Source organism: Monodelphis domestica, chromosome 2 (genome assembly GCF_027887165.1).
Source record: "Monodelphis domestica isolate mMonDom1 chromosome 2, mMonDom1.pri, whole genome shotgun sequence".
Lineage (NCBI taxonomy): Eukaryota > Metazoa > Chordata > Mammalia > Didelphimorphia > Didelphidae > Monodelphis > Monodelphis domestica.
The window spans coordinates 268101554-268113716 of NC_077228.1; the positions used below are offsets into that span (position 1 = coordinate 268101554).

The 12163-nt window shown below is 40.3% G+C and overlaps 1 protein-coding gene across 2 annotated transcripts; it reads left to right on the top strand.

The window, feature by feature from the left end:
* Window positions 1-287: 287 nt before the first annotated feature.
* LOC100026007 (H-2 class II histocompatibility antigen, A-U alpha chain-like) lies at window positions 288-11481 on the top strand. Of its 2 annotated transcripts, none has more exons than XM_056817958.1 (5): window positions 288-926; window positions 8302-8550; window positions 8998-9279; window positions 9706-9903; window positions 10029-11481. In XM_056817958.1, the coding sequence occupies exons 1-4, from the start codon at window positions 617-619 to the stop codon at window positions 9858-9860; spliced, it is 996 nt and encodes a 331-aa protein (XP_056673936.1). In that variant the 5' UTR covers window positions 288-616; the 3' UTR covers window positions 9861-9903; window positions 10029-11481. The 2 variants fall into 2 exon arrangements, with proteins under 2 accessions (XP_056673936.1, XP_001376764.2); XM_001376727.3 differs by lacking the exon at window positions 288-926 and adding an exon at window positions 7059-7193.
* The last annotated feature ends 682 nt before the right edge of the window (window positions 11482-12163 follow it).

Genomic DNA, 12163 nt, shown 5'->3' on the forward strand with positions numbered 1-12163 from the left:
ACAACTAAGAGAGGCTGAAGACAATTGGGAAAAGAACTTAAAAATTAAGATAAGTCATCTGGAAACAAAGGCACTTGAACTAAAATGAGAAAATAGTGTCTTAAAAGCCAAAATCAACCAGCTGGAAAATGAGGCAAAGGAGATGAAAGATGAGGCAAAGGAGATGAAAGATGAGGTAAAGAGGACGAAAAACAATCTTCAAAGAAAATCAGACCAGAAGGAAAAAGATAACCAAAAAAGCCAGAGACGAAATCCAATCTTTAAGAACCAGAATGCAACAACTAGAATCAAGTGACCTCACAAGGCAGCAGGACACTATAAAACAAAACAAAAAGAATGAAAAAATTGAGGAAAATGTGAAGCATCTCATTCACAAAACAGATGATTTAGAAAATCGTTCAAGAAGAGACAATTTAAGAATAATTGGACTACCAGAAGACCACAACAAAAGAAAAAGCCTGGACATAATACTAGAGGAAATTATCCAGGAAAACTGTGCCGAGATCCTAGAAAAAGAGGGGAAAGTGGAGATCGAAAGAATCACAGATCACCACCTGTATTTAATCCCCAACTGACAACACCAAGAAATGTTATAGCCAAATTAAAAAACAATCAGATGAAAGAAAAGATATTACAAGCTGCCAAGAAGAAGCCATTCAGATACCATGGAAACACGGTGAGGTTAACACAGGATCTGGCTGCATCCACACTGAAGGATCGAAAGGCATGGAATATGATATTCTGGAAAGCAAGGGAACTAGGTCTACAACCAAGAATAAAATACCCATCAAAACTGACTATATTCTTACAGGGGAAAGTATGGTCATTCAACCCAACAGAAGAGTTCCAAGCATTCATAAATAAAAGACCAGATCTGAACAGAAAATTTGATGTCCAACCTCAGAACTCAAGAGAATCATCAAAAGGTAATTAAAAAAGAGGGGAAAAAACAAACAAAACAACAAAAAAAATTTTATAAGAGACTCAATAAGTTAAAATGATATGTATCCTTAAAAGAAAAGTGGTCATTGGTAACTCTTAAAAACTGTTGCTATCACCTGAGCAGCTAGAAGAATTACACTCAGAGGGAACAGTGAAAAACTGTATAGGATGAAAGGACAAGACATAAATAGGTATATAGATATATACATACATAAATACATATACATGTGTATGTATATATATACATGACTAGAGCTAAAAAAGAAAAGGATTATGACTAAAAGAAATGTGAAAAGAAACAAATGGGGGTAAATTTATATGTCACAAAGAAGCTCATGGCGGGAGGGGGGAGAACATCAATACACTGGAAGGGTAAAGAGGTTGGAGACAGGAAATACTCAACTCTTACGTACTTTGAAACTGACCCAAAGAGGGAAGAACAATCCAATCCATTGGGGAAGAGAATAGATTTGTGCCCTAAATGGGGAGTAGAAGGGTAAAAAACAGACTGGTGTGGAGGGAAGCAGTACAAGGGAGGGAGAGGGTGGGGGGGATTTTAAAAAGACTACAGGGAAAATAAGGGAGGGAATAAGAAAGGAGGGGAGTAGAAAGGGAAGTAAAATAAGGGTGGGAACTAGGGGGGCTGACTATAAACCAACATTGGTATAGAAGGAAATAGTGAAAGAAGAAAAGGCAGGACCAGGAGTAGAAATCAAAATGCTGGGAAATACACAGCTAGTAATCACAACTCTGAATGTGAATGGAATGAACTCACCCATAAAATGCAAGCGAATAGCAGAGTGGATTAGAATCCAAAATCCTACCATATGCTATCTGCAAGAAACACACATGAGGAAAGTAGATATGCATAGGGTGAAAGTAAGAGGATGCAGCCAAATCTATTGGGCATCAAATGATAAAAAGAAGGCAGGAGTAGCAATCATGATATCGGACAAAGCCAAAGTAAAAATAAATCTAGTTAAAAGAGATAGGGAAGGTAATTACATCCTGATAAAAGGCAGTATAGACAACGAGGAAATATCTGTACTCAATATGTATGCACCAAATGGCAGAGCATCCAAATTTTTAAAGGAGAAACTAGAGGAGCTCAAGGATGAAATAGATAGAAAAAACTATACTAGTGGGAGATCTGAACCTTCCCCTATCCAAACTAGATAAATCAAATCAAAAAATAAATAAGAAAGAGGAGAGAGAAGCAAATGAAATCTTAGAAAAACTAGAGTTAGTAGACATATGGAGAGAAATAAATAGGGACAAAAAGGAATACACCTTCTTTTCAGCAGTACATAGTACATTCACAAAAATTGACCATGTATTAGGGCACAAAATCATTGCAAACAAGTACAAAAGGGCAGAAATAATAAATGCAACCTTCTCAGACCACAGTGCAATAAAAATAATAATTAGTAAGGGTACATGGATAGATAAATAAAATATTAATTGGAAATTAAACAATATGATTCTCCAAAACCAGCTAGTTAAAGAACAAACCATAGAAACAATTAATAACTTCATTGAAGAAAATGACAATGGTGAGACATCCTTTCAAAACCTATGGGATGCAGCCAAAGAAGTACTCAGGGGGAAATTTATATCATTGAGTTCATATATAAACAAATTAAGAAGGGCAGAGGTCAATGAATTGGGCATGCAAATTAAAAAACTAGAAAGTGAACAAATTAAAAACCCTCAGATGAAGACTAAATTAGAGATCCGCAAAATCAAAGGAGAAATTAATAAAATTGAAAGTCAAAGAACTATTGATTTAATAAATAAGACTAGAAGCTGATACTTTGAAAAAACAAATAAAATTACAAAGTACTAGTCAGTCTAATTAAAAAAAGGAAAGAAAAAAATCAAATTGACAGTATCCAAGATGAAAAGGGAGACCTCACCTCTAATGAAGAGGAAATCAAGGCAATCATTAAAAACTACTATGCCCAATTATATGGCAAAAATATGGCAATCTAAGTGATATGGATGAATATTTACAAAAATATAAATTGCCTAGACTAAAAGAAGAAGAAATAAATTACCTAAACAACCCCATATCAGAAAAAGAAATTGAACAAGCCATCAAAGAACTCCCTAAGAAAAAATCCCAAGGTCCAGATGGATTCACAAATGAATTCTATCAAACATTCAAAGAACAGCTAACCTCAATACTATACAAACTATTTGACAGAATAAGCCAAGAAGGGGTTCTACCAAATTCTTTTTATGACACAAACATGGTACTGATCCCAAAGCCAGGCAGGTTAAAAACAGAGAAAGAATACTATAGGTCAATCTCCCTAATGAATATAGATGGAAAAATCTTAAATAGGATACTAGCAAAAAGACTCCAACAAGTCATCACAAGGGTTATCCACTATGATCAGGTAGGATTCATTCCAGGAATGCAAGGATGGTTCAATATTAGGAAAACCATCCACATAACTGACCATATAAACAAACAAACCGACAAAAGTCACATGATTATTTCAATAGATGCAGAAAAAGCCTTTTACAAAATACAACACCCATACCTATTGAAAACACTAGAAAGTATAGGAATAGAAGGGCCTTTCCTAAAAATAATAAACAGTATATAACTAAAACCATCAACAAACATCATCTGCAATGGGGAAAAACTCAAAGCCTTCCTAATAAGATCAGCAGTCAAACAAGGATGCCCATTATCACCTTTATTATTTAATATTGTACTAGAACCACTAGCAGTAGCAATTAGAGAAGAAAAAGAATTTGAAGGTATTAAAAGTGGCAATGAGGAGAACAAGCTGTCACTCTTTGTGGATGATCTGATGATTTACTTAAAGAATCCCAGGGAATCAACCAAAAAGCTAATCGAAATAATCAACGACATTAGCAAAGTTGCAGGATACAAAATAAACCCACATAAGTCATCAGCATTTCTATATATCTCCAACCCATTTCAGCAGCAAGAATCAGAAAGAGAAATTCCATTTAAAGTCACCCTAGACAATATAAAATACTTAGGATTCTATCTGCCGAGACAAACACAGGAACTATATGAACACAACTATAAAACACTCTCCACACAATTAAAACTAGATCTAAACAATTGGAAAAACATTGATTGCTCATGGGTGGGACGAGCTAACATAATAAAAATGACCATCCTACCCAAACTTATCTATCTATTTAGTGCCATAACCATTGAACTACCAAAAAACTATTTTACTGAATTAGAGAAAACCATAACAAAGTTCATTTGGAAGAATAAAGGATCAAGGATATCCAGGGAAATAATGAAAAAAAAATACAAAGGAAGGTGGCCTTGCAGTCCCAGATCTCAAACTATATTACAAAGCAGCGTTCATCAAAACAATCTGGTACTGGCTAAGAGACAGAAAGGAGGATCAATGGAATAGACTTGGGGTAAATGACCTCAGGGGGCAGCTGGGTAGCTCAGTGGACTGAGAACCAGGCCTAGAGACAGGAGGTCCTAGGTTCAAATCCGGCCTCAGCCACTTCCTAGCTGTGTGACCCTGGGCAAGTCTCTTGACCCCCATTGCCTAGCCCTTACCACTCTTCTGCCTTGGAGCCAATACACAGTATTGACTCCAAGACAGAAGGTAAGGGTTTAAGATAAAGGGGTGTATGGGGTGCTCAGGGAGGGGTAATATCTCTGGTATGGAGGGCTTGTTGTGCCCTTCTAGGGCAGCTCTCCAGGTACTGACCCTCACCTGACACCCAGCTCTCACTTGTGGCTCCTAGTAGCTGCTAGCATGGAGCAGTGGCCACACCCCAGGCAATGGCTTCGACAGGCCGGCTAATCCTTGTGAGGGTAGCCATCGGGTCGATGTTGACCCCTGGTGAAGTAGGGCTTTGCTCACCCAGCATGTGAAGACTGCTTCGGCAGAACAGGCGGAAGAAACAAACAAGAAGGTTCAACGGCTGAGATGGCGATGCAGCAAGGCACTGTGGAGTGCTTAGGGCATGGTGGAGCACAAAAGACAACACGGCCATCCAATGCAGCTGAGGAAGTCTCCAGATGTAACGACTTTTCGTGCCAATGGACCCAGGCTTCCAATGCCGAGAGAGTGGGACTGTCTCTGTGTATCGACTTTTCCACTTAAATCTTCATGCACAGGTGTCTTTGTGCACAAAAACGCACAAAGACAATCGTCATCCTCGGTTCGAGAGACAACCAACAACAACAAAATGACCTCAGTAAGACAGTCTTTGACAAACCCAAAGACCCCAGCTTTTGGGACAAAAATCCATTATTTGACAAAAACTGCTGGGAAAATTGGAAGACTGTGGGAGAGATTAGGTTTGGATCAACACCTCACACCCTACACCAAGATAAACTCAGAATGGCCGAATGACTTGAATATAACGAAGGAAAGTATAAGTAAATTAGGTGAACACAGAATAGTATACATGTCAGAACTTTGGGAAGGGAAAGATTTTAAAATCAAGCAAGACTTAGAGTCACAAAATGCAAAATAAATAATTTTGACTACATCAAATTAAAAAGGTTTTGTACAAACAAAACCAATGTAACTAAAATTAGAAGGAAAGCAACAAATTGGGAAACAATCTTCAGAACAAAAACCTCTGACAAAGGTCTAATTACTCAAATCTATAAAGAGCTAAACCAGTTGTACAAAGAATCAAGCCATTCTCCAATTGAAAAATGGGCAAGGGACATGAATAGGCAATTTTCAGTTAAAGAAATCAAGACTATTAATAAGCACATGAAAAAGTGTTCTAGATCTCTTATAATCAGAGAGATGCAAATCGAAACAACTCTGAGGTATCACCTCATACCTAGCAGATTGTTCAACATGACAGCAAAGGAAAGTAATGAATGCTGGAGGGGATGTGGCAAAGTAGGGACATTAATGCATTGCTGGTGGAGTTGTGAATTGATCCAACCATTCTGGAGGGCAATTTGGAACTATGCCCAAAGGACAATAAAAGACACTCTGCCCTTTGATCCAGCCATAGCACTGCTGGGTTTGTACCCCAAAGAGATAATAAGGAAAAAGACTTGTACAAGAATATTCATAACTGTGCTCTTTGTGGTGGCCAAAAATTGGAAAATGAGGGGGTGCCCTTCAATTGGGGAATGGCTAAACAAATTGTGGTATATGTTGGTGATGGAATACTATTTTGCTAAAAGTAATAATAAAGTGGAGGAATTCCATGGAGACTGGAACAACCTCCAGGAAGTGATGCAGATTGAGAGGAGCAGAACCAGGAGAACATTGTACACGGAGACTGACACATTGTGGTACAAGAGAACGTAATGGACTTCTCCAGTAATGGCTTTACATTGTCCCTGAACAACCTGCAAGGATCTATGAGAAAAAAAAACAAACCAAAAAAACTATCCTCAAGCAGAGGACAAACTGAGGGAGTAAAAACACCGAGGAAAAGCAAGTGCTTTACTACAGAGGTTGAGGGGACATGATCGAGGAGAGAAGCTAAATGAGTGCCCTAATGCAAATACTAACAACAAGGAAATGGGTTCAGAGCAAGGACACATGTGATACCCAGACAAATCGCACGTTGGCTAGGGAAGGGGTGGGGGGTTTGGGGAGGAAGGAAAAGAAAATGATCTGTTTCCAATGAACAATGAACAATGTATGAAAATGACCAAATAAAATAACGTTTAAAAAAAAAACCAAAGGCAAGGTCAGTGTTCTCTGTATGATGCATATTTGTCAGCTTCAAAGTCTATTTTGATGTTATATTTTCATCAAAAACATTATCAATAACAACAACACAGCACACAATATGCACACACAAAATAGGCAAAAAACCTTAGTCAACCTACATGAACGAATGGATGAATTTTTAAAAATTATTAAGCATTTATTATGTTTAGAATACATAGTATGGAGTCTAAGATGGAAGGGAAGGGTTTAAAAAACACCTGTTTGCTAATTGATTTGATGAATGAGAAGGGCTAGACAAGTGAAGCTCCTACATTTCCCTGTGGCTCCCCTCCAGCACTTCTTTACCCAGCAACAGAGAGGTCAGCTGAAGGGATTTTTCTAACTGGCTGCATTTGGTTGATCCAGGCTTTGGCTCCTCCTCATTAGGACTTCCCTTCCCTGCCTTGTATCCCATTACTGAAGGGTGTTCACAACAGAGAAGCCCCCACAGAATGGCTGCTAGCAGGATCTTGTTTCTAGGGACTGTGGCACTGTTCATGCTACTCAGTCCCTGGGTAGCTTCTGAGTCCATTGAAGGTAAGTTTGGGGCAAAAGTGTATTCATGGGGAGGACAAGGAGGAAGAGAAATGGATGGGGAGAGACCTCAATAAAGCTGAGATTTCCTATAAATCCTGACCTGCCAATCCTGAGGTTCCTTTGTGTCTCGGGTTACCCTCACTCCCTGGGTAGAGTGGGGGGCCAGGGCTGTGTCATACACCCCTCCCACATTTCTAAAAGGCAGATAAATACCAGCCTAGTTGAGAATAGGAATGTGGGGCACGGAGGAGAGGCTTAGGTTGGTTCTTCAATTGCATTATTCTCCTGAAGGGGAGGCCCAGCATAAAATAGATCCTGACTTGCATTCAGTTTCTTACTTCTCTTCAGTTTCTGTTTCCATCATTTCATGCCCAGCCTCCCAGGTGTGCCCTAGCACTAGGTCACTTCTGTGTCGATGGCACGTTCATCTATCAGACTTTAGCTCCATTTCACAGACCCTCTTTATCTTCAGTGGCCAGCACAAGGCTCTTTGCACACTGTAGACATGAAAACAGATTTGTGGAAGATTAAAGGCCCTTTTCCTTGGATTCCTGCCCCAAAGTCCTCCTTCTAACCTGCTCCCTACTGAGACATACCATCCGAATGAGCTAGAAGAGGATGTTAGAGGATGAAAGAAAGGAGACACTTGGAATGGGGTTGACACCAAGGACAAAAGAGGTAGGGGAGAGGGAATAAGCATTTATCTAGCACTCATGATACGCCAGGCACTGTGCTAAGCACTTTTACAAATATTATCTTATGTGATCCTCACAAGTCGTAGGAGGTGAGTCATTGTTATCCCTATTTTACAGCTGAGAAAACTGAACCAAACAGCTGAATGAGTTGCTGAGGATCCCTCAGCTGGTGTCTAGGACTGAATTGGAATTCAGGTTGTCCTGAGTGTAGGTTCAGCACTCTTGCCAACTGCCTTAAGTCATCTTCTTGTGCCTGTTCCCAGGTGACAGGGTTCTCATCACCTCCTCCTCCTCCCTGCTTCAGGCACTCTGGTAAAGACCCATGCTGGTGTCCTTGTCCCAGAACTCGCATCCTTGGCATGTTATGATCACAAGTTCTTTCTTTCTCTTCTCCTCTATGTTCCCCTTCCCAGCTGACCATGTGGCAAGCTACGGCACAACCATGGCCCAGTCCTACGGGCCTTCAGGCCAGTTTACCCAGGAGTTTGATGAGGATGAACTTTTCTATGTGGACCAGCAGAAGAAGGAGACTGTGTGGCGGCTGCCAGAATTTAGCCATTTTGCTGGCTTTGACCCTCAGGGAGGGCTGGAAGATATAGCCACAGCCGAGCACAACCTGGACTGCCTGATTAAACGCTCCAATAGAACAAAGGCCATCCCTGGTATTCCCCTCTTTCCTTTCCCTTTTTCTTCATCTGCCCTTCCTATGGTTCCTCACTGACTGATTCCAGGGAACCTTTTATTTCTCTTCAGACCCTTCTAGCAGTATGATTAGCACCAGAAATCACCAGGGCATCCAGAGCCTCCTCTCCCCATTTTACATTCATCGTGTCACCCAGCTCCATTCGTCATCCTGCCATGTTCCCAGCCTCCCACCATAGACCTCCCACCCCAGCATTCACACAGATTGTCCCCACAGGGCTTCTCCTTACACAGCAGCATTAGCAGAGGGCTGGGGGAGGTAGGGAATGGGGTGACAAAATAAAGGAGTTCAATGAACCCTTCTGGGGATCTGGCCTAGAAAATGAGCCTGAAGGATTCCTCCCTAATTAAGGGGCTTGTTGGGGTATGGAAATCCATAGATAAGCACCTCACCTTTCTGTTTTCAGTGGCTCCTGAGGTGACTGTGTTCCCTGAGAGTCCTGTGGAGCTGGACCAGCCAAATGTACTCATCTGTTTGGTGGACAACATCTTCCCTCCAGTGGTCAACATCACATGGCTCCGTAATGGGCAGGTGATCACCACGGGTGTGTCTGGGACAGAATTCTACCCTCGATCTGACTACAAATTTCGCAAGTTCTACTACCTCACCTTTCTCCCCAACACAGAAGATGTTTATGACTGCCAAGTGGAGCACTGGGGCCTGGAGCAGCCAATCTTCAGGCACTGGGGTATGGAGCTCTTGTTTTGGTAAAGTAGACATATCCCTGGACCAGGAATCCAAAAAACTGAGTTCTAATCTTGTTCCTTTCACTAACCAACTTTGTGATTTTAGATTATCTGATCCCAAGTTTCCTCCTTTATAAGATGGAGATAATGATGTCTACTTATGTGCCCAGGGTCACTGTGAATGTTAAAGATGAAATTTTCTTTACATAAATATTACTATATACTTTGACTTATCTTTCCCTTAGTCACTACCTCCCTCCAAGGACCTCCTGATCCCATCTGTAGTTTTCCTCTCACACATAGTCTTTCCTATATGGATAAAGCACCTCAAGTTCTCAACACTACCTTCCTCAAGAATTTAAATTCCCATATTCTCTACATCTCAAAAATAACATTCCTTTCACTTCTTATTTCCATTTCTTCTTCAGAACCTCAGTTTCCATCTCCACTGCCAGAGACAACAGAAACTGTGGTCTGTGCCCTTGGTCTGGCTGTGGGTCTGGTGGGCATCATCTTGGGCACCATCCTCACAATCAAGGGCATGCGTTCTAGCAGTAGGATTCAACATCAAGGGCCTCTGTGAATCACCTGATGGCAAGAGAGTGAGGAACTAGAAAGACCAGGGGGTAAGAGTAAAAGAAAATGCTAGATTGTTATGATGGGGAGAATTAAGTCACCTGAGAATCTGTTGTAGAAGAGGAATTACCATGAAAATGAAGGCTATTTCCCTATAAATCTTCTCTTGTTGCAGGGAACAACTTTCTACCTTTGGAGCAAAACAAAGAACCACCCAGCCTGAACAAGCTGCATTCTGTCATCTCTCTGAATAACTCACCCACCTGTTCATTCCTCCATTTTACTGCCTGGACTTCTCATTGATATCCCTTATGCCTTCCTGGTACCATTTTATGTAGCAAATAACTCTGGTTTGATGTCTCATTTCCTTGTAGGCTCTCTCAAGTGACTCACCTCTGGATACCCACTTTTCCTGATATCCTCCTAAAATGAATAACTTTTTGGTGATTTCACCAACATCCATGAGTTGATGGATGTTGTCAACTAGATGATGTTCAGATACATATTTCCATCCCGTATCTCTTCTCTGAGCTGTAGTTTCCCATATCATCAACTAATTGCCTATTGGACATTTCCAATTGAATATCCCATAATCATTTCAAACTTAATATGTCCCAAAACATTATCTTTTCCCTACTTTTCCTAGCCTTTCTCATCTTTTACCCAGATTCATGATCCCAATCATCTTCTATTCTTCTGGCTCCCTCACCCCTCACATTAAATCAGTTTCCAAATCTTATTGATTTTATCTCTATGATATAACTTGTTTCTATCACCTCCCCATTCATGCCTACTTCATTACTTTAGGTCTTATCTATACCCTGGATGACTGCAATAGGTTACATTACATTACTTTTCCTTTTTAATTCATCTGCCACCCAGCTGTCAAATTTTCCTAAAGCACAGGTCTGCCCATATATCTCTGTCCTTCTCAAAAAGTTCTATTAATGGGGGCAGTTAGGTGGCTCAGTGGATAGAGAGCCAGACCAGGAGATAAGAAGTCCTACATTCAAATGTAGCCTCAGATACTTCCTGGTTGTGTGGCCCCCAAGCAAGTCACTTAACCCCTGTTGCCTAGCCCTTACCATTCTTCTGCCTTAGAACCAAAACATTGAATTGATTCTAAGATGGAAAGTAAGGGTTAAAAAAAAACTCCATTAATTCTCTATCACTTCTAGAATAAAATATGAACCCCTGTGCCTTTAAAAACCCTTCACAATTGGTGCTATTTTTGCACTACATTGCAGCCAGAGATCTTTTTGCTATGCTTTGTACAAGACATTTTATCTCTGATCAATGCTTCATCCTTGCCTAGAATGCCTTCACTCTCTCCTTTGTCCCATAGAATTCTAGCTTCCTTCATATGCAGCTCATGTCCCTTCTTGATACCACCAGGTGCTAGTGCCCTTCCTCCTGGAAAGTATTTTGTGTATCTTTTATGTTTTATTTCCTATGTATATATTTTTTCTCTCTCTAGATCATTTCCCCACCCTCACTGCTGTAAGAATCTTTAGGGCAGAGGCTGTTTTAAGAGTTTTGTTTTCATTTTTTCATCTTTGTATTACCAGAGCCTGGCACTGTGCTTGACACATAAATAAATTCTTATTAAATCGATGCAGTTACATACATGTAGGCTTCTGGGTTCTTCTTGGTGGGGCTGGATGAATTCACTGACTAGTTAACTGTGGCTTAGAGATGAGAAATCTTTAAATCTTAAAGAATTATAAATATGATTAATTGGTATGTAGGAGATGACGAATGGTTTCTAGTTTCACTATACCTGTGGGTCAATCTTAGCTCAGGGGGCTGTAGCAGAATCCAGGGTTTCAGAGCTTTGCTGGAACTAGTAAGGACCATCTGCTGATTACTACCAATAGGGCAATGCTACCTCTTCCTTAGAAATTGTTCTGGCATCCAGATTCCTGGCAGAGAGGAAGTTGGAAAAAGCAAAGACAGAAGAATTTGGATCACAGAAGTGATCAGAACTAAAAAGCTTCTCTTCTCTTTTCATTTCAATACAATTCAAGCATTTTGAATCAATAATCTAATTATACTCATGCTTAACTTTCAATGGTTCCGTTTGCCATGATATGAAGTCTAAACTGCTTGCCCTCTTCCCTATAATCTTAGCTTAATATACCTAATTAGATGCTCTCACTCTCACCTATACCCAACTCCCCGTACTAATTGCCATCTTAACCCTTTTGATTACATAGTCCCACTGCTTGGAATTTCCTCTCCCCCTCTTTTTCTACTTTGTCCTGTTCACCCCTCTAGACTCAGGTGCAATTCCACCTGCTCCATGAAGTC

Coding starts and splice junctions, on each gene's coding strand:
- LOC100026007 (XM_056817958.1), top strand. CDS start 617: ATGAAAGAAAAGATATTACAAGCTGCCAAGAAGAAGCCATTCAGATAC. Junction 927..8,301: donor CTCAAGAGAATCATCAAAAG/GTAATTAAAAAA, acceptor TCCCCTTCCCAG/CTGACCATGTGGCAAGCTAC. Junction 8,551..8,997: donor TAGAACAAAGGCCATCCCTG/GTATTCCCCTCT, acceptor TTCTGTTTTCAG/TGGCTCCTGAGGTGACTGTG.